We start from the raw sequence: 24,933 nt of genomic DNA, 5'->3' as shown, positions 1-24,933 counted from the left end.
CTATGCACCCACCCCAGTGCCCAGAGACTGGAGCTGGGGCTGAGTGTTTGGAACTGGAGACATGAACAAGATCTTCCCTCAGGTAGGATCTGCCCTGGGGGAGCCGACCTGGGGCAGGAGTGGGCAGTAAAGGGGAGATGTTGAGGTCGCTCAGGGTCCCTCTGCTCTGGACAGGGTGGGGAGGGACGCATCCACATGATGGGAGGGGGCATCAGGGAAAGCCTCTGAGAAGGAGCCATCTGAGATGCTTTGAAGGATCAGTGTTTACCAAGTGAACAGTGGAAGCAAAGGCATTCCAAGCAAAGGGCACAGTATAGGCAAAGGTGTGGAAATGTGAAGCGGTAATGATGAGTTCTTTTGTGAGTGGCTAGTGGTTCTATCTAAGGCTCTCAGTGACTTTTGTGAAAAATGCTTTTTTGTGGCTCTACAAGGCTGGACTGAGCCCATACCTCACTCTGTCTCAAGCAGGCGGATGGCAATGGCAATGCTGCTGCTGGAACCAAAGTCCTCCCTGGAGAAGAAGGTAAAGGATGGAGGGCCTAGGGCCAGTGCCCTGAGGCCCTCTCTCAGGTAGGGTTCCCTGAGGTTGGGCCATTGCTACAGAGGCTCAGAGAGGACACCCTAGGCTCCAACTGTCCCTCAGACCTCTGCTCCCTCCCAACTTCACTGCCAAGTTCCTGGCCAGCTAGGCTGATAACCTACTTAATGGAGTTATTCATCTTTCTTCTGCACAAGCATTTGCTGAGCACCTACTTTATATTGCCTACCTCACAGACACTACACCACATATAGAGTCCACCTGCACCCTATACAGGAAAGAGCTCTGGAGTCAAATACTTGACCCAGTGGGTGACCTGGGCAACTCAGTTTACCACTGAGGGATAAAGTTGGCAGGGTCATACACTTACTCAGAACCTACTATGTGCCACTGACTTGTGCGACTAGTTCATTTATTGAGCATCTACATTTGCTCTGTCTTGACCCATATTTGATCAATGAGGAAGCAGACCCAGAGAGGTAGATACTAAATATGGCTATAAGAGATCAAGGCCCTATTATGTGCCTGACACTGCATGGTCTCTTAAATTCTTAGGACAGCTCTGAGACACCCCCCCCTTCCTGTTATGGGGCAATAACAGATAAGGAAGTTGAGGCTAAGAGAGGTTGAATCACTTGGCCAAGCTGGGATCCCACGCAGCTGGAAGGTGGGAGAGAGGGTTCAAATTCGAATTGGGGTCCCTGTGTTTGCAAAGCTCTGGTACCTTTGTTGCTTCATATTAATGTTTATTTCCAAGTCCTGGCTCATGATGGGCACTGTTGTAAAACAAATGGCTTCTTTTCCACATCTGTCCAGAGGAAGGATTGGCACCTGAGGGCTTTCCAGCTTTGGAGAGCAGCATCTTCATCTGGGCGTGGGCCTCAGTTCTGCCCAAGTCTCTCCTGTGACCCCGTCTTGTCCATGGCCTGTGCTGTACAAATATTTGAGGAGTGGCTGCTTGGTTGACCAGGACGCTCTTGCTCAGCCTCACACTGTCTTGTCTCCCTGGTTACCTGAGTTTACCTGTGTTTGCCGACAACAAGGAAACCACAACTAGGGCTTGTAGAGGTTATCAGTTTTAGCTTTATGCTGCATCTCCTACTATCCTCTCCTTTCCCAACCACACATGAATCTCAGCTTCAGTCACACTGGGCCACTGGCTGTCCCCCACACACCACCCACCAGGACTTGATCCTCCTAAGCTTTCTATCTGGAATGTCCTCTCCTTGTACCCTCACCTCACCTGCCAGGCGAAATCCCACCCTCCTTCGAGCACCTGTGACACTTTGCTCACACTTTCTTAACCACACTTACTACCTGGCTCTGTGACCTACACAGGGACAGAGCTGACTAGCAGGTGAGCAGAATAGGCAGCTTCACAAATATGAGTGGATTGGATGGATGTGACCTGAACTGACCTGAATTGGGGTCTTTCCTTCTCTCCTGGAGCTGTGGGGTCAGAGTATTCACAAAGCATCTACTATGTGCCTGCCTTTTTGCTGGAACCTGGGGACACAGATGTATCAGACCCATTCTGCTTCTTTCTCTGAAATAACTGGGACCCAGAGCGCAGCAGTTGTACCCATACTCTCCTTTTAACCTGCCCATGAATTGCATTTTAAGTGAAATTATAAACTTTCAGCTGGCAGTGATTGAGCTATGAGTGCTTTTGTGTTCTCTACAGAGCAGGACACCTAGTAGGTTCTCAATAAAGCTTTCTTTTTTTTTTTATTACTTCACAAGCAAGCAAAAATGAAAGGAACAGCTTGACCAGGCCGTGGCGCAGTGGATAGAGCGTCGGACTGGGATGTGGAGGACCCAGGTTCGAGACCCCGAGGTCACCAGCTTGAGCGTGGGCTCATCTGGTTTGAGCAAAAGCTCACCAGCTTGGACCCAAGGTCGCTGGCTCGAGTAAGGCGTTGCTCGGTCTGCTGTAGCCCCATGGTCAAGGCACATACGAGAAAGCAATCAATGAACAACTAAGGTGTCGCAATGAAAAACTAATGATTGATGCTTCTCATCTCTCTCCTTTCCTGTCTGTCTGTTCCTAACTATTCCTCACTCTGACTCTCTGTCTCTGTTAAAAAAAAAAAAAATTAACAGAACAAAGTAAATTAAAGGAGCAGGATGTTTCCAATTACCATTATTTTCACAGGGCTTACGATACAGCCAGGTACATAGTAAATGCTCAGTAAACATTAACAATAGCTAAAACCTTTACTATATTAAAGCACTGTTTTAATATATTAAGTAGCTTAATTCTCTCGACAACCCTATGGTAGGTATTATGACCTTCATTTTCCACATCAGGAAACAGGCACAGAAAAGCAAAGTGACAGTCTCAGAGGGGCCCAGCTGGGAAGTGGGGGAGCTGGGATTTCAACCAGCCTCCTGGAGGGCTGCAAAATGGACAATCAGTTGGCACCGTGGAAAGTGTTCTGGTTTTGGCGGCAAATAGGTGTGAACTCACATCCCAGCTCTTCATGAGGTCTGACCTTGTCTTCTCTGAGCCTGTTTCCTCATCTATAAAGTGTTACTTTGAAAAATAAAATAATGGCTATGAAGGGCCTGCTGTAGTTTCTGCCCCATGATAGGGGTTTGAAAAGCAGGTGTCCCTCTCCCCCTGCCTTCTGAAGAGATGGCCTTGTGGAAGGACAGGAGGGTAAGGGCAGTGGAGCAGAAACCTGGGCCACTCAGCTCAACTTACCATTCACCAACTACAGAACTAGGGGCCAGGGACTGGTGCTTGGTGGCAGTAAGCCCACAGTCAGAACTGACAGCATCATGATGGGCTTAAGAAACTCCTCCTCCAGGGAACCTATTTGGCCCCCAAACAAATCCCCACATGGGGACAAGTCACTTATAGGAAGGTGGGCGGAGGGGGTCCCTGGGCCCCAGTGCTGGCTGCTCCACCACTGGTTTTCTGCTCCACACAGCAGGCTGCAGCCCCCTATGCTGCTCTCGCCGAGGGGCCTGCCTTTCCATCTTTGTGCTGCTCCTGCTGGCAACTCTTGCAGCCCTGATCGCCGTGGTCACCATCCTTGGACCCCCACCACGTACTCCAGGTCAGGGTGGGCAAGAGAGGATGGGTCAGACTCGCTGGGAGGGAATGGAGGGTGCAGAAAAATGGGGGGAACCTGACCCTACCTGGCTTCTCCACGAAGTGACTTTTGGACAATTCCTTAAGGTACGTGCACAGACTCAGGCACACACACTGACATTAATGTGTCTCTGAGCCTCCATTTACACATCTGTAACCTGAGATGTTCAGAGAACTCAGCTTAGATGATCCACCTCCTCCAGGAAGCCTGCCTTAATCTCCAGGCTGGGTTAGGAGACTTGCCTCAGCCCCGACAACCTCCTGACTTCCTTTTCTCCTAGCCTGGCTGTCCTGAGTGGTGCCATCTGCCTGTGTGTCTGTCTCCATCATACAAGATAAGAGTGTGTCTGATACTTCACTGTGGCTCAAGCTTCAGTGGTGCACCCCAACATGGTCTCTGCCCTCACGGAGCTAACAATTTGGAGAGAGACATAAGGCATTAATCAAATAAGCACATTAAGACAAGGTTAACGGGGCTCTGGGAGTCTGGAATAGGGCCTCTGACCCATCTGGGAATCAGCATGGACACCTTGAGAAATAGAAGAGAGCTGAGGCATGTGGGAAATGGGAATTGTTTAGTGAAGGTGATGATAGGAAAAGCATCCTAGGCACAGGGAACAGCATGTGCAGAGCCCCTGGGGTGGGAGGAATCATGAGGAGGAGAGACTGCAAGGCCAGTGGATACAGAGGGCTGGAGCAGCGGGCAGGCCAGATGCCTAGGGCCTCAAAGGCTGCACGGAGGAGGGAGCACACCATCCAGAGAGCCATAGGAAAGGGTTTGAACTGAGTGTAGAGTGTCACAGCCTCTACTTTTCTGACAAATGGTGGCTGGAGGGTGTAAGGGGACAAGATGAGGGAGGCTAAATTCACAGTTGTCTACATGCCTGCCTATGCAGAAATACAGGCACTTAGGGCAGATGTGCACACATAAGGAGTTGCACTCACGTGCTTGTATGTACACACATGTGTCTTTTTTTTTTTATTGATTGATTTTTTATTTTATTTATTTATTTATTTATTTGTATTTTTCCAAAGCTGGAAACGGGGAGGCAGTCAGACTCCCGCTTGCGCCCGACTGGGATCCACCCGGCACGCCCACCAGGGGGTGATGCTCTGCCCATCCGGGCGTCGCTCTGTCGCTATCAGAGCCACTCTAGCGCCTGGGGCGGAGGCCAAGGAGCCATCCCCAGCGCCCGGGCCATCTTTTGCTCCAGTGGAGCCTTGGCTGCGGGAGGGGAAGAGAGAGACAGAGAGAAAGGAGAGGGGGAGGGGTGGAGAAGCAGATGGGCGCCTCTCCTGCGTGCCCTGGCCAGGAATCGAACCCAGGACTTCCGCACGCCAGGCCGACGCTCTACCACTGAGCCAACCGGCCAGGGCCTATTTATTGATTTTTAGAGAGAGTAAGGGAGAGAGACAGAGAGAAAGAAAGAGAGAAAGAAGCATCAGCCTGACCAGGTGGTGGTGCAGTGGATAGAGTGTCGGACTGGGATGCGGAAGGACCCAGGTTCGAGACCCTGAGGTCACCAGCTTAAGCGCTGGCTCATCTGGTTTGAGCAAAGCTCACCAGCTTGGACCCAAGGTCGCTGACTCCAGCAAGGGGTTACTCAGTCTGCTGAAGGCCCATGGTCAAGGCACATATGAGAAAGCAATCAATGAACAACTAAGAAGTCGAAACGAAAAACTAATGATTGATGCTTCTCATCTCTCTCCATTCCTGTCTGTCTGTCCCTGTCTATCTCTGCCTCTGTAAAAATAAATAAATAAATAAATAAAATTAAAAAAAAAAAAAAAACTATTAAAAAAAAAAAAAAAAGAAGCATCAATTTGTTGTTCCACTCATTCATGCCATCGTTGGTTGATTCTTTTATGTGTCCTGACCAGGAATTGACCTTGCAACATGTTGGGACAATGTTCTAACCAAGTGAGCTACCCAACCATGGCTGTGTGTCTGTGTTTATGTGTCTGTTATGCATGTGTCTCTGTATGTGCCTACATGTCTGTGTACTTGTGTGTGCATATCTGTGTGCATGTGCATTGTGTGTATGTGTGTGTGACAATGTGAGAGTTTCTCAGAGTCAGTCCCCCTTTCACTAGCTGAGGCAGTTCTGGGAGCTAAAACATGTTTCCCATGTGCTCAAACACACAAGCACAAACCTACGGTCATCTCCAGTCTGCATGCATGTGTGCGCATGCACATGCACTGCTTGTAAGCCACGGTGACCTCTCAACTTATCTGACAGTTTCTCTCCTTTAATTCTTTGGGGCAGCTCTGGGGGTGGGTGCCCCCCTCAATGGATGGGAGGGAAGACTCTCAGAAAGACAGACATGTTAGATGGTGGCCCCCATCCCTGGACACGGGGAAGGCAGCCCCGCCTTGGGAAAGAGCTGAGTCAGCAGGCCTGGGTTATTTGCTGTGCGACTGGGCTGTTACACCTCTCTGAGCCCTCCTTTTCTCATCTATAAAATGGTGCTAATGATAATGCTTCAAAGGGGTTTAGGGAGGCAATAGAATAAAAATGTGAAAGTGCATTGTAACCATGAAGTTGTGCCCAGATATAAGGAATGATGGCATAACGGTCCCCAGCCCAGGCCCAATATACTGTTTCTGATAACCCAACCCAGTGCCAGGAGCACCACCATTAAAACCATTTCACTGACTAAGCCCTGTCCGCAGGAGCCTCCTGTGAGACCATCAGGAAGATCTCAGTGAAGGAGGGAGCCATGACTCACTCTGCACATTCTGTGTTCTGGTGTTATATAAATCTCCCCAACCATGCTATGGGTGTGCATTATGATCCTCATTTTGCAGACAAGAGATCTGAGGCTCAGAGAGGTACATTCGCTTGCCCAAGGTCACTCAGCTGTCAAGTAGTAGAGCTGGGACTTTGGCCTCCAGTACTAAGCTCAGTACCCTCCTCACTCTTCAGTCCCTCAGTCCAGCTCAGGGTGGGCCTCAGGTATGGGAACCTGGTGATGCTCTTGTGAGCACCACCCTTGACCCTCCGGGCCTCCCCCTGCCCAATCAGGGGCCCAGGCCTGTGTGACTCTGACAAACAGGACCGGCTTCCTGTGCCATGATCGAAGGAGCTGCATCTCGGCCAGTGGGGTCTGTGATGGCGTCCGCACCTGTCCCCATGGCGATGACGAGGATGAGGCTTTGTGCCGTGAGTACCTTCTCAGTCCTTCCCTGGCTCTAGAGGGGCCTGCCAGGGCCCTTTGAGGGTTTCCCCCCCAACTCTAAGTACCCTGCAGCCGAAATGAAGCTCGATCATTCTTGAAATTACCAGGCACTTTTGTGTCCTCAGCCCTTTGCTTATATGGTGCCCTCAGCCAGAAACACCTGTCCCCACCTGCACACATATTTATGGAATGCCATCATTCTGTGCATCATGCCCAGAGAACCTGTATTCAAACTTCATGGCAGAGCTCAAGTGTTATCTCCACCAGGAAGCTTTCCCTGACTCTTCTCTTTTTATTTATTTATTCATTATAGAGAGGGGAGAGAGAGAGAGAGAGAAAGGGGAAGGAGCAAGAAGCATCAACTCCCATATGTGCCTTAACCAGGCAAGCCCAGGGTTTCGAACCAGCGACCTCAGCATTTCCAGGTTGACGCTTTATCCACTGTGCCATCACAGGTCTGACTCTTCTCTTTTTTTAAGTGAGAGGATTAAAGATAGAGAGACAGACCTCTGCATGTACCCCAACCAGGATTTACCTGGAGACTCGTCTGGGGCTGATGCTCTGCTCATATGGGGACCATGCTTGCAACTGAGCTATTTTCAGTGCCTGAGGCAAAGGTTCCACAGAGCCATCCTCAGCATCCGGGGCCAAGGTACTTGAATCAATTGAGCCATAGCTGTGGGAGGAGAAGAGAGAGAGAGAAGAGGGAGGGGGAGGGGTGAAGAAGCAGATGGTCACTTCTCCTGTGTGCCCTGACTGGGAATCAAACCTAGGACTTCCACATGCTGGGTCAACACTTAATCCACTGAACCAATCAGCCAAGGCCTTTCCCTGACTCTTAGATCAGTTTAAGTTACCTCCTTTGGGCTCCCACAGCCTTTGTGATCCCCTGTGTCCCAGCCCTAGTCACGTTGGTTGTCACTCTTTGATTGGCATATTTGCCATGGCCATCAGACTGTAAACTCCTCTGGGGCAGGCCTGGTCTGCTTGACCTTGGGGACCCCAGTGTCTAGCACAGGGCATGACACAGAGGGGTATTCAGAATAATTTGCTGAATAAATGATGGAATGAGTAAGTAAATGGATGAATGGGATGATCTTGTCCCAGATCTTAAAGACCTGAAAATTCTCAGGAGAGAGGAGCCAGGACACTTTCCAGGAAGGAGGGAGAGAGCTTGGTTAAAGTGGGTGGAATAGGGGAGATAATGAGGGGAGTGCCTTTATATCATTAAACCTTCAAGACTAGAAGAGATCTTAAAATCATCTAGTCCATATGCCAGCTCATGCCCAAATCCCCTCTATAACAAACCCAAGAGAGGCCACCTAACTTCCACTTGTATACTCCTGGGATGGGGAGCTCACTACAACTTGAGGCAGCAACTCTCATCATTGCATGGTTTTTCCATGAGAATGTCTCCCACTAGCATCCTTGATTGGTTCCAACTCTGCATGGTTTTTCCATGAGAATGTCTCCCACTAGCATCCTTGATTGGTTCCAACTCTGCCCTCTCATCAATCCCTGCCCCCAACAAACCACATTTTAATCTGTCTCCATGATGATGGCATTGCATGAAGTTGAAGACTGCTTTTTTGCCCCACATAAGTGTCCCTTTCCCTGGGCCACATTCTAAAATTCCAGACATCTCCCTTGTGTTCAATTTCCACCAGCATCCCACAGAACACATACCAGCTGCCTATGTTTGCCTCCCTGGACAGCCTCTAGAAGCATTCGTAACACTTCTGACCAGCTTTGGTTCGTCCAAGTAACAAGGGCTTTCCCCCTCTCAGATCTGAGTTACATTTCTATTAATGTGGCCTGAGTTTGTGTTAATTTTTGGTAGACTTGTCACTCTGCTGCCTAACGCAGAACCCACTTTCAAGAAAGGTATTCTGACTCCCTCTCTCAGGGTATGTGAACTCACGTCCTCTGAGTTCTGGGACCCAAGTGCAAGACTTCACATTTATTCTTGTTATGTTCCAGTTGTAGAAGGCTTCCTGGAGATGTCGGAACTTGAACCTGGTCTTGCAGTACACTGATTTTGGATTGGTGCCAAGGGGGACATTTCTGGAGGGGGGAAAGTGCAGGCAGTGGTGTAGGGTGGGGGTGCACAGAAGCTGAGCAGAGAATGAGGAAGCAGGAAGCAGCTCTCTGGGCATCTTGTTGGATGTACAGGAAAAAAAACATTTCTCTCCTTTTGACTCGATCTCCTCCCTGGGAGATCTCCTCCTCATGCCCTTCCTGGGATGGATACACAGTGACCCCAAGTTTAGCAGCTGCCAAGGTGGCTAGGACAATCCACCTTCAGACAGCCCTGAGAAAGAAAGCTGTGGCCAGATGTAGACTTCCTCCTGCCTCATCTGTAGGAGATGTGCCCCAGAGTCTCCCCAAATTCCTTGTGGCCCACTGTGGAGACCCAGCCTCCTGGATCTACTCAGACCAAAAGTGCGATGGAACCAACAACTGCGGGGACTGCTCGGATGAACGGAGCCCAGGTGGGAATCGGCACAGGGTGGGCTGGGGCAGGTGGTCAGGCAGTGACCAGAGCTTGACCAGGAACCTCTGAGGTGCCCCCTGCACCCCCTCCTTGCATCCCTGCCTGGATGCCTCCAGTGGATGCCCTCACGTGGCTCCTTCTGGAGGTTTAGTGGTGGGGAACTCACTTTCAAGGACACAGAGGAGGAAGCTGGGGCTCAGAGGGTGATCGTGCAAGATGTCTGTAGCCCACCTAGAGTTTGAACTTGAGTTTCCCTCATCTCCTCTGCACCTCCCTACAACCTTGTGAGGAAAGCAGGGCAGGAGTCACTGGCCCCAATTTATATAAAGGTAAACTAATGCCAGAGAGCAGAAGGGACTTAATATAACAAATGATAGGAAGGGAGCTTGGTGCACCCTCCCTAAGTCCAGGTCTCCTGACTCCGCATCTGGTGTCTTTTTTTTTTTTTTTTTTTCCCGCATCTGGTGTCTTTTAACTGCCCTGATTTCTTTGCATTCTCTTCCTCAGGGTTTAATCAACAAACATGGTCTGAACACTGGGGCTGGGGCTGTCCCAGGGTCTGCTAGAGCAGTGGTCCCCAACCCCCAGGCCACGGACTGGTACCGGTCCGTGGGCCATTTGGTACAGGTCCGCAGAGAAAGAATAAATAACTTACATTATTTCCGTTTTATTTATATTTAAGTCTGAACAATGTTTTATTTTTTAAAAATGACCAGATTCCCTTTGTTATATCCATCTAAGACTCACTCTTGATGCTTGTCTCGGTCACGTGATACATTTATCCGTCCCACCCAAAAGGCAGGTCCATGAAAATATTTTCTGACATTAAACTGGTCCGTGGCCCAAAAAAGGTTGGGGACCACTGTGTTAGAGGACAGTAAGGAGTCAAACATGTGTCCTAGCCACAGGACTCACATCATGCTGATGCCAAAAGGAAGTGATGAGGACATGGGGAGGTTTTTCTTGGGAAGAGAGAGTGTTAGAATCAAGGGAGACTTCTCAGAAGAGGCAGTATTCAAGTAGTCCTTAGAGATTGGGCAGGGTTTCAACAGGTTGGGTGTGCAGGGAAGAATGCTGGTGGCGCTGGGCACAGGGCAAAGGAAGTCATTAGGCACCCACAGGGAGTTCTAAGTGGGTGGTGGGGCTGAGTCAAGGTGAGGGAGAGAGGATGGGCTGGGGCACTATTCTTTAATAACAACCTCGAGAAGATGAGGGAACCGAGGCTTAGACAGAGTAAGAGACTTGCTTGAGGTCACACAGCCCATGAATTGGGATCTAGTTTCTCTCTCCCCCAGGGAAATAAGGAATACAGTCAACCCATGTCAGATGGGATGGGGCTCTGGGAAGCTATGGCAGGTGTGCCAGAGCTGGGACGTGCCCTGCACCTGGCAGGACACTACAGCTGCTCTTCTGTTGGCTCTTGTCCCTCCAGTGACTGAATGCCCACCCTGCGGCCCTGGGTGGTGGCGCTGCCCCTCCACTGTCTTCAAGTATTGTGGCTGTATCCCGAGGAGCCTCTGCCGGGACCATGTGCAGCACTGCTCTGACTGGTCTGACGAGTACTCCTGTCCTGGACCCTAAGTGGGCCGACTGGGTGGCACCAGTAATCCTTCACATGAGTGTCAAGTCCAAGAACACGAGGGCAGGAGGTAGACTTCAAGATCAACTAGTGCAATCTATGCACTGTTGCCTCTGAATAAGACTTGTCTCTCCTGCTTTCAAGATGTCCAGCCTCTCTTTGAATGCCTCCAGTGACAGGGAGCTCACTATCGTGTTAGGCAGCTCCTAACAAAGATGAGGGGAATCTGCTTCCATGATTTTAGGCCTGCTTCTGGACCCACACAGAGGAAATCTGCTCCTCTGCTCCAAGACAGATTTGCAGATCCTGACCTTATAGAAAAGATAAGTCTGCGGCTCAAACATCAAACTGAGGAATCTAGGCCTTATGTAGAGTGCATGCCACTTCCTGTCCCTTTGGTACACACGGCAGATATTGCTGGGCTTGGCTACAGCCTCAGCATTTTTCTCATCTCAGTAATCCTACTGACTGATCACATGAAATTGCACCTGAGACAGGGCTTTGTCATCTTGCCAATGAAACGCCATCCAGGAGGCTCTGAGCTATAGAGTAGATGGTCTGTAGAAAGATCTCCCCTCTGTCCACCCCATTCTCCAGCCTAACACTCCCCACCCTCCACCCTGTGACCAGTGGCCAAACAGCCCAGGTTTCTTGTAGTAGGGATTGTATTTTGATCCCAGAGCCTGAGTGAATGAGCTTTTCTCTGCATCCCATCCTAGCTTCACAACACACAAACAAGGATGGATGCTCCCATTAAAGAGATGAGGAAACCAAGGCCCAGAGGCAGAAATTACTTTCCCCATATCATATAGCAAAGTCCGTGCTAGAACGGGGACTGAAACACAGTCTGGTGTCCCAAACCTGAAACTTTTTCTGCTATCAATAGGATTATATCTTGGCTTAGCTTGAGGGCCTGACCAGGTGGTGGCACAGTGGATAGAGCGTTGGACTGGGATGCAGAGGACCCAGGTTCAAGACCCTGAGCTCGCCAGCTTGAGCGCGGGCTCATCTGGTTTGAGCAAAAGCTCACCAGCTTGAACCCAAGGTCACTGGCTCCAGCAGGGGGTTACTCGGTCTGCTGAAGGCCCATGGTCAAGGCACATATGAGAAAGCAATCAATGAACAACTAAGGTGTTGCAACGCACAATGAAAAACTAATGATTGATCCTTCTCACCTCTCTCTGTTCCTGTCTGTCTGTCCCTGTCTATCCCTTTCACTGACTCATTCTCTGTCTCTGTAAAAAATTAAAAAAAAAAATTAGCTTGAGGGTCATAAAGTGATCCACACTTCTTCTGAAAGAGAGACTTGAAATGTGGCCAACAAGAGGGTTCCTGTTAAAGGAGACAGACATATTCCCATTTGGAATTAATAAAATCAATTTTATATATCCATGTGAGTTTTGAACTGAAACTGAGCATCTGAGAGACAGGTGAGCTCTGGTTCATTCATCACTCACTGAAGAGTCTCTACGCACCTGCTTGGGGCCAAGCTGGGTGCCGGGTACCCAGAAGTGAAGAGACCTGGGTCCCTGCACATCAGGAGCACAGGGTCCCTTGGAGGATGCACTTCGCACCATGGAAGGATGGAGGAACAGCAGGACATGCTAGACTGGGCGTACTGAAGAGGGGCCTCCAGGAGCCAGGACACAGTCATGTTCCTGACCCTGAGGCACTAAGGACCAGCTCCTTGGACAGGGCATGTCAGGGATCCTTCCCAAGGGATGGTCAGCCCTGGGCTCTGGCACCTTCAGTTGAGTTTCTCTCTGACTGCAGCACAAGCAAGGAGCTGCGGGCTCACTTGGGGCATCCTGGGTTCTGAACACCAATCCAGAGGAGCTTCTTTCTTAGAGGAGGGGCATTTGGGCTGGCTCTGCAGGGCATGAGAACTTCCAGTGGTGCAGGTGGCAGTGAGGGGCATTCTCAGCTGAGGGGCCATGTGAACAAAGGTATGGGCGTGTGAGATGGTACAGTTCAGCCAGGGAATGCCATTAGGTCAGGGCAGCCAAAACAGCAGTGGGGTTAGAGGGGAGACAGGAAGAGGTGAGGAGATGAGTGGGGACATGGTCCTAGAGGGCACAGCATGTCACACTTCATTCTAAGGACAATGGTGATAAGGCATGATAAGCAACAGCACCATTTGGAGCTATAGTGACCTTTCATTACAACAGTCCAAGAAAGAGATGTTAGGACTGGGACAAAGTGGGCAGAGAGGAAGGGATGGTCAAGCGCTACTTCCTGGGAGAACACATGGGTCTTAGGAAACCTATGTGAGTGGGAGTCAAGAGGTGAAGAGGAAGGAAGACGAGGGAGTCCTGAGAGGGAGCCCCTGGCCTCCCACCCTGGGCTATGGCCTCTCCAGCAGGATACCAGTCTCCAGGGAAGAGAGGGTTGAGCTGGTGCCTGGGGAACAAGAAGCTTGTTTCAGCACTCAAATGCCAACAGGCTCCTGGCGCCCTGAGCATCGGTTGTTGAAAACAAGGTCGCTGGGGCGAGACCATGGGAACATGAGCCTATGTTTGCTCATAACAGTCAGCCTTGGTGCTTCATGCGGCAGGAGAGCACCCAGTTCCCGGCAGGGGCTGGTGGTGCTGCGGTTGGGCCCTGTGCGAGAGAGGTAGGTGGACCTTGGTGGGCATCCAGCCCTAGGCTTCTTCAGTGGCGTGTGGCTCTTCTCAGAAAGACTCCCAGGGGCACCAGTATCATGGTTGCACATCATTTTAACACACCCCCCTCGCAACCAAGCCCATCCGGGGGTCCCTGGGGGTACAGGGCTTCATTTTTTAGGATGGAGACGCCAAGGCCGGGACCGACCTGTCTAAGTGCACTCCGCGTGTCAGCAGCACTTAAACTTAAATTTAATTAAGTTTATTGGGTAATGACATTGCATACATTTCAGGTGTGCAGTTCTATCATACAACATTAGTGCTGCATTGTGTGCTCAAAACCCAGAGTCTAGTCTTCTTCTGTCACCATATATTTGACCCCTTTAACCCTTTTCATCCTTCCCTCCACCCCCCTTTCCTCTGGTAACCACCATACTGTTGTCAGTATCTATGAGTTTGTTTGTTCTTTGCTTTCTGTTTTATATCCCGCATGAGTGGAATCATATGGTTCTTGTCCTTTTCCATCTCATTTATTCCATTTAGCATGATACTCTCAAGATTCAAGTGATCACAAATATAAAAGCCAGGTTTCTAGGAGCATGCATTAGCATTTCTTTTTTTTTATTATTATTATTTTTATTTTTCCGAAGCTGGAAACAGGGAGAGACAGTCAGACAGACTCCCGCATGCGCCCGACCGGGATCCACCCGGCACGCCCACCAGGGGGCGACGCTCTGCCCCTCCGGGGCGTCCCTCTGCTGCGACCAGAGCCACTCTAGCGCCTGGGGCAGAGGCCAAGGAGCCATCCCCAGCGCCCCGGGCCATGTTTGCTCCAATGGAGCCTTGGCTGCGGGAGGGGAAGAGAGAGACAGAGAGGAAGGAGGGGGTGGGGGGTGGAGAAGCAAATGGGCGCTTCTCCTATGTGCCCTGGCCGGGAATCGAACCCGGGTCCCCCGCATGCCAGGCTGACGCTCTACCGCTGAGCCAACCGGCCAGGGCCGCGTTAGCATTTCTAGGAGCATGCATTAGCGTTTGCTGGGCACTTACCGTGGACCAGACACTGCTAAGTAAGAGCTTTAACTCTCATTCTTGCTATAACCCTCTGAGGGAGGAACTGTTTTTACATGAGACTCAGGCCAGGCAGCTGGTTGCAGGGTCTATGACTGATGAGGCACAAAGCCAGTTGTCTGGGCGCTTAGCCAGGCTAGTTTACTGTTTTATGCTATGTCTCATGAGGTCTAGAAGCTTCCTGTGGTGATGATGCCTGAGCAGGGATGTGAGAGAGCCAGGTGGGAAGCAGGGACAGGGCAGTCCTGACTGAGGAGTGTGAAGCGGTTCCCCACGGCTGGAGTGTGAGGAAGAGCCTCAGATTCTGGGCGGCAGGGAGTGAACTTGACTCAAGGCTGTGGGGAGCTGGCAGAGGAGTTCAGCAAGAAGGACACACTGGATTTCTCCTTCTGAGGAGGGACTGCAAAGAAGGCTCCCTCTGCACATTAGGAACAAGAATGTCATGGCCAGACTATCTTGCTGGCTTGTGGAGAAGGAAAAGTGAGATGTAGAATGTGAATGCCACTTGGAAACAGTAAAGCTTCAAGCAGAAGAAAGGGGAGTGCTAACTGCTATGTTAGGGGATTAATGAGTCTTAACAGCCAATATTTAGCGAGCAGTCAGTGCACGCCAAGCACTACTGCAAACTTTTGTATATCTTATCTCTTCTCATTTTCTCTAATCCTCACAACTATTACAGGAACCTGGTCTGGTTTTATGCTCACTTTACAGAGGCATGAATCTGTTTGCTTAAGATCACACAGCTTTTAAAGGACTTAACCAGGATCAAACCTTGCTAGGCCCAAATCCAGAGCCCACCGTACCCCTCCTTAACGTCTCACTCTCTCTCTGCCAGGACTCCCTAGAAGAGGAAAACTGGAGCCCAAGCCAGGGAGCGGCAGCCTGGAAACAGGAGGTGGCTGCTGCTAGCGGAACAGCATTTGTTCTTTTCTTATTTACTGGCTCTTCCTTTCAGAAAGAAGCAGATGCCCTAGCAACCTCCAAACAGCACTCTGTAAGCCGGGGCCAGAAGCCACAGTGTCCAGTATGGCCAGCCAGGGCCCTCCCCTGGTTCTCACCATCAGAGCAGGGGATATACGGCCCCAGACTGCAGGGAAAGCCCAAGCAGCCAGCATCAATATTTGTCATCTCCCAGCATCCCTGGACCCAGCTCCAAGATCAGTACTTTAAGTGCATCAGGCTCTTTGCTGTGCAAACACACAGGGATAGATGGATGGAATTTAAAGTAGCTTACTCTTCACCCCAAGGTTTGGACTGGAAATCTAGTCTGATTTAACCTTCTGCCGTTGCTGTTTGCCTGGAACTCTCAGTTCATCTTAAGACTCATTGAACTACAGACATCAAAGCTGGTGAGGAACTCAGAACCCAGTCGGGCTTTTGACAAGAGGATACAGCTTCTCAGGGAAAGAATGGATCAGCCCAAAGTAGCACTGCCTAGTGGCTGCCACTGGGATTCTGAGGGCCACCCAAGTCAAGGTAGAAGTGATTACAATGAGCCCTTAAAAAATAGTTTTCAGCCCTGGCCCGTTGGCTCAGTAGTAGAGCGTTGGCCTGGCGTGCAGGAGTCCTGGGTTCGATTCCCGGCCAGGGCACACAGGAGAAGCGCCCATCTGCTTCTCCACCCTTCCCCCTCTCCTTCCTCTCTGTCTCTCTCTTCCCCTCCCGCAGCCGGGGCTCCATTGGAGCAGTTTGCCCGGGTGCTGAGGATGGCTCTGTGGCCTCTGCCTCAGGCACTAGAATTGCTGTGATTGCGGCAGAGCGACGCCCCAGATGGGCAGAGCATCGCCCCCTGGTGGGCATGCCGGGTGGATTCCGGTTGGGCGCATGCGGGAGTCTGTTTGACTGCCTCCCCGTTTCCAACTTCAGGAAAACAACAACAAAAAATAGTTTTCAAATCAAAACTTCAATGAGATACCACCTCACAATAGAAGGGCTATAATCTACAAGACAGGTAATAACAAGTGTTGGAGAGGCTGTGGAAAAAAGGAACCCTCATTCACTGCTGGTGGGAATGTGAGTTGGTACAGCCACTATGGAAAACAGTATGAAGGTTCCTCAAAACATTAAGAATAGAGTTACCGTATGACCCAACAACCCCTCTACTGGGCATCTACCCCAAAAATGTGAAAATATTTATTCACAAAGATATATGCGCCCCTATGTTCACTGCAGCATTTTTCACAGTGGCCAAGACATGGAGACAACAGAAGTGTCCCTTGATAGAGGGTTGGATAAAGAAGATGTGGTACAAGCCCTGGCCAGATGGCTCAGTGGTAGAGCATTGGCCTGGCGTGCAGGAGTCCCGGGTTCGATTCCCGGCCAGGGCACACAGGAGAAGCGCCCATCTGCTTCTCCCCTCCCCCTCTCCTTCCTCTCTGTCTCTCTCTTCCCCTCCCACAGCCAAGGCTCCATTGGAGCGGGGTTGGCCCAGGCGCTGAGGTTGGCTCTGTGGCCTCTGCCTCAAGCACTAGAAGGCTCTGATCACAACAGAGCAATGCCCCAGATGGGCAGAGCATCGCCCCCTGGTTGGCATGCCGGTTGGGCGCATGTGGGAGTCTGTCTGACTGCCTCCCCATTTCCAACTTCAGAAAAATACAAAAAAAAAGAAGATGTGGTACATATATACAATGGAATACTACTCAGCCATAAGAAAAAGTGAAATATTGCCATTTGCAACAACATGGATAGACCTTGAGAATATTATGCTAAGCAAAGTAAATCAGTCAGAAAAAGCTAAGAACCATATGATTTCACTCTTATGTGAGATATAAAACTGAAACTTATAGACATAGGCTACAATATGGTGGTTATCAGAGGGTAGGAGGTATAAGGGGTAAAGGGAGCTAAATATATGGTGACAAAAGATGATTTGACTTTGAGTGGTGGGCACACAATGCAATGTACAGATTATGTATAATAAATGTATACCTGAAGCCTGTGGTGGGATTCAAATAATTTAACAACTGGTCTCTGCCCTAATGATCATTTTAAATATAAAAAAAGATATACCAAAAGGTAGTTTATTATTTCATGCATTTAACACTTAAATAAGAATAAAAGAGGTACACAAAACTAGATTATGTTATAAGTTTTAAAATATTAATTAAAAATATTAAATAATACCGGAAAAAAACTGTTATTTATTTCCAGTGGCAGCTTGTCACCCCCTGGTTGTTCGGCACTTTTTCTCTTTATGTTATATGTTTGTTTACTGAAGTAACAAACGTCAGGGAATTAAAATGTAGTATTTCATCAAAGCATAATGAATTTTATGAAATGAATAAATAAATATTACAAGCACAGTTCCATCAAATTTTTCTCTCCTGTGGACAGAATGGACATTATTACAGGCATTTAGAATACACTGTTGTGCAGATGGAGGTTAAAAAGAGTAAGGAATGTAAATTTGTGATTTCCACACTGGGCAGCTGCCCAGGCGCCCACCTTAGAGAGAACGCTGATTACAAGTGCCATTTTAACAACTGGTTTGCCGAACTCAACAAAAAATTAGGTATTGGTTCTGCTGAACCAGTACAAACAGCTGAATCCCACCACTTTCTGTGGAGCTGGAACCTTGGCTTCAAGAAAGGAAAAGGCATTCACATTTGTTGGGCCCCCACGGAACTCAGCATGCTAAGCATTATCCCATTTCACAGCTCAGGAAACTGAGGCTCAGAACAGCCAGGGTCACATAGTCTGTCTGTCACACACTTGGGACTTAAAGAACAGATTTTTCTATTCCTTTGGGGACACTGGCAATCAGATGAATCTCACCACTGCTTGAAGCCTATATAATCTTACTAGTCAATGTCGCCCCAATAAATTTAATTTAAAAATAAAACTTTAAAAATGTTTTAATTGAGATATAATTTACATACAATGAAATGCACAGATCTTAATCATATGGTTCAATTAGTTTTTTAAAATAGCTTGATTGAAGTATAATTGACACACAGAAAGCTACACAGAGTTAAAATGTATACTTTCATAAATTTGCACACATGCTTATACTCATGAAACTATCACAACTAAGATAATGACTACATCCATCACTCTCAAATGTCCTTGTATCCTTCATAACCCTTGGCTCTCACCCACTTCCATCCTCAAGGCCATACACAGGCAACCACTGATTTATTTTCTGTCAGTATAAATTAGCTTGTGCTTTTAAAGAATGTTATATAAATAGAATCATATATATATGTATATATACATATATATACATATATATATACATATATACATATATACATATATATATATATATATAGTATATACTCTTTTTATCTGTCTGGCTTCTTTCACTCAGAGTAACTGCTAGGAGATTTATCTGTGCTGTAACATACCCAATAGTCATTCTTTTTATTTCTGAGTAGTATTCTGTCATATGGATATATCATCATTTGTGCATTCCAGGTTGAAGAAATGCATTCTTCACTTTCCATTCATTAATGGATTTTGGGTTATTCTCAGTATTTATTATTACAAATAAAACTGCTATAAACATTTATAAGCTTTTATATGCATGTATGCTTTGATTTATCATGGGGGAGTATAGACTATTGGATGTGGTAGATGTATGTATACAGAGGTGGATTTAATAGCGGGAGCACCAAGCTTTATTTAAATCTTAAGCACCAAGTCACTGCTTAACCCAAATTAAGAAAAGTTAATAGTTTAACTTTTCATGAAACCACCTATTTTCCACGTGGTTGTATCACTTTACATTCCTGCCATCAGAATCTGAAAGTTCCAGTTGTTCTATATGCTTTTCAAGACTTGGTCTGTTCAGCCATTTTAATTTTAGCTATTCTAATAGGTGTGTGCTAGCATCTCATTGTGATTTTACTTTGCTTTTTGTAGTGACTAATGATACTGAGCATCTTTTCATGTGCTCTATTACTACCCATTTATCTTCATCGGTAAAGGATTTATTCAAATCTTTTGCCCATTGATAAGATTGCTTATTTTTTCATTACTGAGTTTTGAGAGTTCTTTATATATTATGAATACATATCCTTTATCAGATAACATGATTTGCAAATATTTCTCCCAATCTGTGGATTGCCTCTTCTTTTTTTTTTTTTTTTTTTTTTTACTGAGACAGAGAGAGAGTCAGAGAGAGGGATAAATAGGGACAGACAGACAGGAACAGAGAGGGATGAGAAGCATCAATCATTAGTTTTTCATTGTGACACCTTAGTTGTTCATTGATTGCTTTCTCATATGTGCCTTGACCGGGGGGCTACAGCAGACCAAGTAACCCCTTGCTCAAGCCAGCGACCTTGGGTCTAAGCTGGTGAGCTCTGCTCAAACCAGATGAGCCCACGCTCAAGCCAATGACCTCGGGGTCTTGAACCTGAGTCCTTCGCATCCCAGTCCGACGCTCTATCCACTGTGCCACCACCTGGTCAGGCGCCTCTTCATCTTTTAACAGTGTCTTAAGAAGTTTTTGATTTTGATAAAATACAATTGATCAATATTTTTCTTTTATGAATCATGTTTTTGTATTTTTTGTGTTTAAAAAATCACTGCTTAACCCAAAGTCACAAAAATTAGCCTTTTAGTTTTAGGTTTTATGATTAGGTCTTCAAAATTCGATTTTGTTATTGTGTTTTTTGCACATGAAATCAGTTGTTCCTTTCTCTATTTAACTGACTTTGCAACTTTGTAAAATATCAGTTATCCATTTACTTGTGATCTAGTTGTTCCATTGATCTATTTGTCTGTCTTGATGTCAATACCACAGTGTCTTGATTCCTGTCCCTTTATAATAAATCTTAAAATCATGTAGTGTTGGTCCTACTTTTTCTTTTTCAAAGCTGTTTTAGCTAGTCTAGATCCTTTGTATTTCCATATGAATTTTAGACTCAGTTTGCTAAATTCTGCAAGGTCTGTAGGAATTTTGATTGGGATTGCATTGAAACTACAGATTACATTTGGGGAGAATTGCCATCGTAACATTGTTGAGTCATCTCTCCCATGATTACATTATATCTCTCCTTTAATTTGTTTTCTAATTTTTCTCAGTAATATTTTCTAGTTTTCAGTGTACAAGTTTATAATTCCTTTGTCTGATTTATCTCTAAGTATTTCATATTTTTTGATGGTAAGTGGTATTTTTAAATTTTAATTTTTAGATATAAAAAGTTAATATTTGTATATCGATCATGTATCATACAAAGTTGCTAAACTCACATATTAATTCTAGTAGATTTTTTTTTGGTAAATTCCATCAGATTTTCTATGTAGGTAATTATAAAGCCTATGAGTAAATGCAGTCTTATTTCTTTGTTTCCAATGTGATGTCTTTTAATTCTTCTTTGTCTTATTTCAGTGGCTATTTACAATGTTGAATAGAAGTGGTAAGAGCTGACACTTGCCTTACCTGACTCATACATTCCTGAGCTAGAGGAGAGGGCATTTAGTCTTTCATCATTGACCATGTTAGCTGTAGGGTTTGGGCATGAGCTTCATCAGGCTGAGGAAATTTTCTTCTGTTCCTAGTTTACTGAAAATTTATATCGGGAACAAGACAGTGAATTTTGTCAAATGTTTCTTCTGACAAAGGTTTTGATTCATATATTTTAAAACTGTGCTTTTAGGTGCATATATGTTTAGGATTGTTATATCTTCTTGATGAACTGACCCATTTATCATTAGGTATTGATTTTTATCTCTGGTAATAGTAGTTGCTCTGAAATCTCTTTGATATTAATTTAGCCACACCAGTTTTTCCTAGCCCTGTGTGGCCATCAAGAACTGTTTCCTCTAATCCTGTTGGGTGGTTCTTTCCCTGGACTTGGGCAGTTTCCTCACATGCATGTGTTGAATACTTGAGGGGCACTCTCTACATATCTCTGAAGCTCTCTGTGTCTGTGTCACGGTGACAATGAACTACTCAGAGACCAGATGAAATGCTCTGAGGGGGCAAGGGCAGCAACAGCCCCAGTCAGCAGACCGAAGAACTGAAGCCTTGTCCCCAAACTTAGATATTTATTAGCCAGTATAAATAACTCAAGGAAACAGACAACAGAAGTTCTCAGGGGGTGAAGTAAAGGGCAAGGAACATACTGACTTCTAATCTCTGTTCTGAGAGCCTAAACATTTGTTACTGAATCTTATCCTACTGTTTTGCTGTTTCCAGTACACACTATTTCCAGTCCGGGTCAGAGAGGCCCCTGGACTCTCATCCGCTCAGGGCTTTCACCCTAGGGTGCCTCTCTGTCTCTAATTCTTTACTCTAACTCTGCAAGTCTTCACAGCATATTCCTACATGTCTGTAGCTTCTTTCTCCTCTCCACCACTCTTTTCTATGAGTACTCGCTGCTTTGCTTTTCCTAAACTCTATACCCCATCTCCTTAATCCTGGAGTCTGCCTGGATACCCTTCTCTGTGCTGTGGCTTGGACACTCTCTCCAGGCAGCAAGCTGGAGCAATTGTAGGGCTCACCTTGTTTCTTTCTCTCAGGGCTCACTGTCTTTCATTGCTTGATGTCCAGTGTTTAAAACCATTGCTTCTGACAGTCTTCATATGCTTTTTGGTTGTTCCAGGCAGGAAAGTGAAGCTGATTCCATCACTCCACCTTGGCTGCTTTCTGAATCCTTTGAACAAGGTAGAGGGAGATACCTTCTCAGAAGTCATCCAGAACCAGCCAGGCTGGAGGTGGGGTGTGAGGGGAGGTGGTCTATCCTTGGGGATTGGTTCTATTTCATTCACTGAGAAAGCAGGGCCCAACCATTACTATTTCATTTCATAGGCTAGATCTAAGGCAGTGACTTCAGCTTCCTCTTTTCCCAAGATGCCAGTGGTGGAAGTTAGATCAAGGCCTGTAAAATTCTCATTTAGCTTGCTCAGTGCCACGGAGAAATGTTGGCCCTGAGAGTCAGTCTGAGATTTACACCGACTCTTTCAGCAAGGGCTCCACATAGCCAAGCAGTTTCTCATCTGCAAAGCAGACTGCGATTTCCAGAATCCTTGACTTGGAGAACGCTTGTCATTCTCATTCCATCATAGCATCTTCATCCAGACTCTCAGAGGGGTCCTGGGATCTGCCTCATCAGATTCTTGGGGGTGGAGGTGGGGGCATACAGGGGTTTTGCTTGAGGGGAATCCAGGTTTCTGAGGCCAAACAGCTCTCCAGAATCAGAATGGAGGGGTTGGGGGTAGGTATCTGCACATTTTTTACAAGTTCCCTGAGAGATCATTGGAAAATTCTGGGAATCACTGATTTAAATCCTAATCCAGTTTTTCCATTCCAAGAGATACAACATTTGCTAGGTGTGCTATCTTGTTAAGCTATACTATCCCTTTCTGCTCCTAACCACATGAGCATTATGTGGCATAATTATTTTAAGGTTTTATTTATTGATTTTAAAGAGAGAGGAGGAAGGGGAGCAAGAAGGATCAACTCATAGTTGCTTCACTTTAGTTGCTCATTGCTTGCTGTTGTATGTACTTTTTTTTTTTTTACAGAGACAGAGAGAGTCAGAGAGAGGGATAGACAGGGACAGACAGACAGGAACAGAGAGAGATGAGAAGCATCAATCATCAGTTTTTCGTTGCAATACCTTAGTTGTTCATTGATTGCTTTCTCATATGTGCCTTGACCCGGGGGCTACAGCAGAATGAGTGACCCCTTGCTCAAGCCAGTAACCTTGGGTCCAAGCTGGTGAGCTTTGCTCAAGCCCCATGAGCCCGCGTTCAAGCTGGCAACCTCGGAGTCTTGAACCTGGGTCCTCCACATCCCAGTCAGATGCTCTATCCACTCCGCCACCACCTGGTCAGGCGCTTGTTTTATGTACCTTGACCAGGCAAATGCAGAGTTTTGAACCAGTGACCTCAGTGTTCCAGGTCGATGCTCTATCCATTGTGCCACCACAGGCCAGGTGTAGAATTTTTTTTTAAGTGAGAGGAGGGGAGATAGACAGATTCCCCATGTGCCCTGACTGGGATCCATCTGGCAACCCATCTGGGCCCAAAGCTGGAAATCAACCAAGCTATTTAGCACCTGAGGCCGAAGGTAGGACCAACGAGCTATCCTCAGCTCCTGGAGCTGACTCTTGAACCAACTGAGCCACTGGCTGCAGGAAGGGAAGAGGGAGAGAAGGGGGAGAGGGAGAGAAGATGGTCACTTCTCCTGTGTGCCCTGACCTGGAATTGAACCTGGGATGTCCATACACCAGGCCAACACTATTCACTGAGCCAACTGGCCAAGGCCCCAAATGACATATTAAAACTCAATTTTACTTCTACAAAGAAAACAATCTACACTGCCTTTTTCATTTTATAAATTTCACAAATCATAGCTTTTGATATAATCCTGTGCAACAGGCTAGCACCTTGCCTAGCACTAAATAGCCAATACATATCAGATCTAACATCTACCTTTTATTTATTTATTTATTTATTTATTTATTTATTTATTGTATTTTTCTGAAGTTGGAAACAGGGAGGCAGTCAGACAGACTCCCATATGCGCCTGACCGGGATCCACCCGGCATGCCCATCAGGGGGCGATGCTCTGCCCATCTGGGGTGTCGCTCTGTTGCATCCAGAGCCATTCTAGCGCCTGAGGCAGAGGCCATGGAGCCATCCCCAGCGCCCGGGCCAACTTTGCTCCAATGGAGCCTTGGCTGTGGGAGGGGAAGAGAGAGACAGAGAGGAAGGAGAGGGGGAGGGGAGGAGAAGCAGATGGGCACCTCTCTGTGTGCCCTGGCCAGGCATCAAACCCGGGACTCCTGCACACCAGGCCCATGCTCTACCACTGAGCCAACCACTGAGCCAACCGGCCAGGGCCCCACATCTACCTTTTAAATCCTGGTTAAACTCCAGAGCATTTCCAAGTGTCAAACCTGTCACATCAATTTTCTTAATTCCTTAAGGTATTTTCTCTTCCCTTTACCTGGCAAGAGGTCTTGCTTTAAGCTACCTGTTAAGGATAGAATACAGTCTAGAGCAGCACTGTTCAGTGGAAATATAATGCAAATCACAAATGCAAGCCTTGTTTTTTAGTAGACACATTAGAAAAATAAAAACAGGTGAAATTGTTATTTTTAACCCCCAAATTACCATCTTAACATGTAATCAATACTTTGATGTCTGATGTCCAATGTATATTTTACTACACATCTCAATTTGGACTAGCCACACTTCAAGTGTTCAATGGCCATAAATGACTAGGGGCTACCGTATTAGGGAAGGTTTAGAGCCCTGCTATTCAAAGTGTAGTCCGCAAACTAGAAGCACTGGCACCATCTGGAAACTTGATACAAATGCTGAATCTCAGATCCCACTCCAGATCTACTGAATTGGAATCTGCATTTTAACAAGAAGCCAGGTGATTTACATGCACAATAAAGCTGGAGAGCC

At 47.1% G+C, this 24,933-nt stretch overlaps 1 protein-coding gene across 5 annotated transcripts; it reads left to right on the top strand.

Annotated features, from left to right (window-relative positions):
* On the top strand, positions 1-19,522 carry LDLRAD1 (low density lipoprotein receptor class A domain containing 1). 5 transcript variants are annotated; one of them, XR_010750260.1, is made up of 8 exons: positions 1-82; positions 466-523; positions 3,475-3,603; positions 6,665-6,802; positions 9,182-9,310; positions 10,745-10,961; positions 15,398-18,765; positions 18,834-19,522. XR_010750260.1 is itself a non-coding variant. In XM_066376353.1 (6 exons), the coding sequence occupies exons 1-6, from the start codon at positions 62-64 to the stop codon at positions 10,891-10,893; spliced, it is 621 nt and encodes a 206-aa protein (XP_066232450.1). In that variant the 5' UTR covers positions 1-61; the 3' UTR covers positions 10,894-14,082. The 5 variants fall into 5 exon arrangements, 4 of the variants coding, with proteins under 4 accessions (XP_066232450.1, XP_066232448.1, XP_066232451.1 ...); XM_066376353.1 differs by lacking the exons at positions 15,398-18,765; positions 18,834-19,522 and having other exon boundaries at positions 3,478-3,603; positions 10,745-14,082; XM_066376351.1 differs by lacking the exons at positions 15,398-18,765; positions 18,834-19,522 and having other exon boundaries at positions 10,745-14,082.
* Positions 19,523-24,933: the final 5,411 nt, after the last annotated feature.

Source organism: Saccopteryx leptura, chromosome 3 (assembly GCF_036850995.1).
Source record: "Saccopteryx leptura isolate mSacLep1 chromosome 3, mSacLep1_pri_phased_curated, whole genome shotgun sequence".
Classification (NCBI taxonomy): domain Eukaryota; kingdom Metazoa; phylum Chordata; class Mammalia; order Chiroptera; family Emballonuridae; genus Saccopteryx; species Saccopteryx leptura.
Note: the sequence above shows the minus strand (reverse complement) of the source record. Positions and strands in the feature narration are given on the sequence as shown.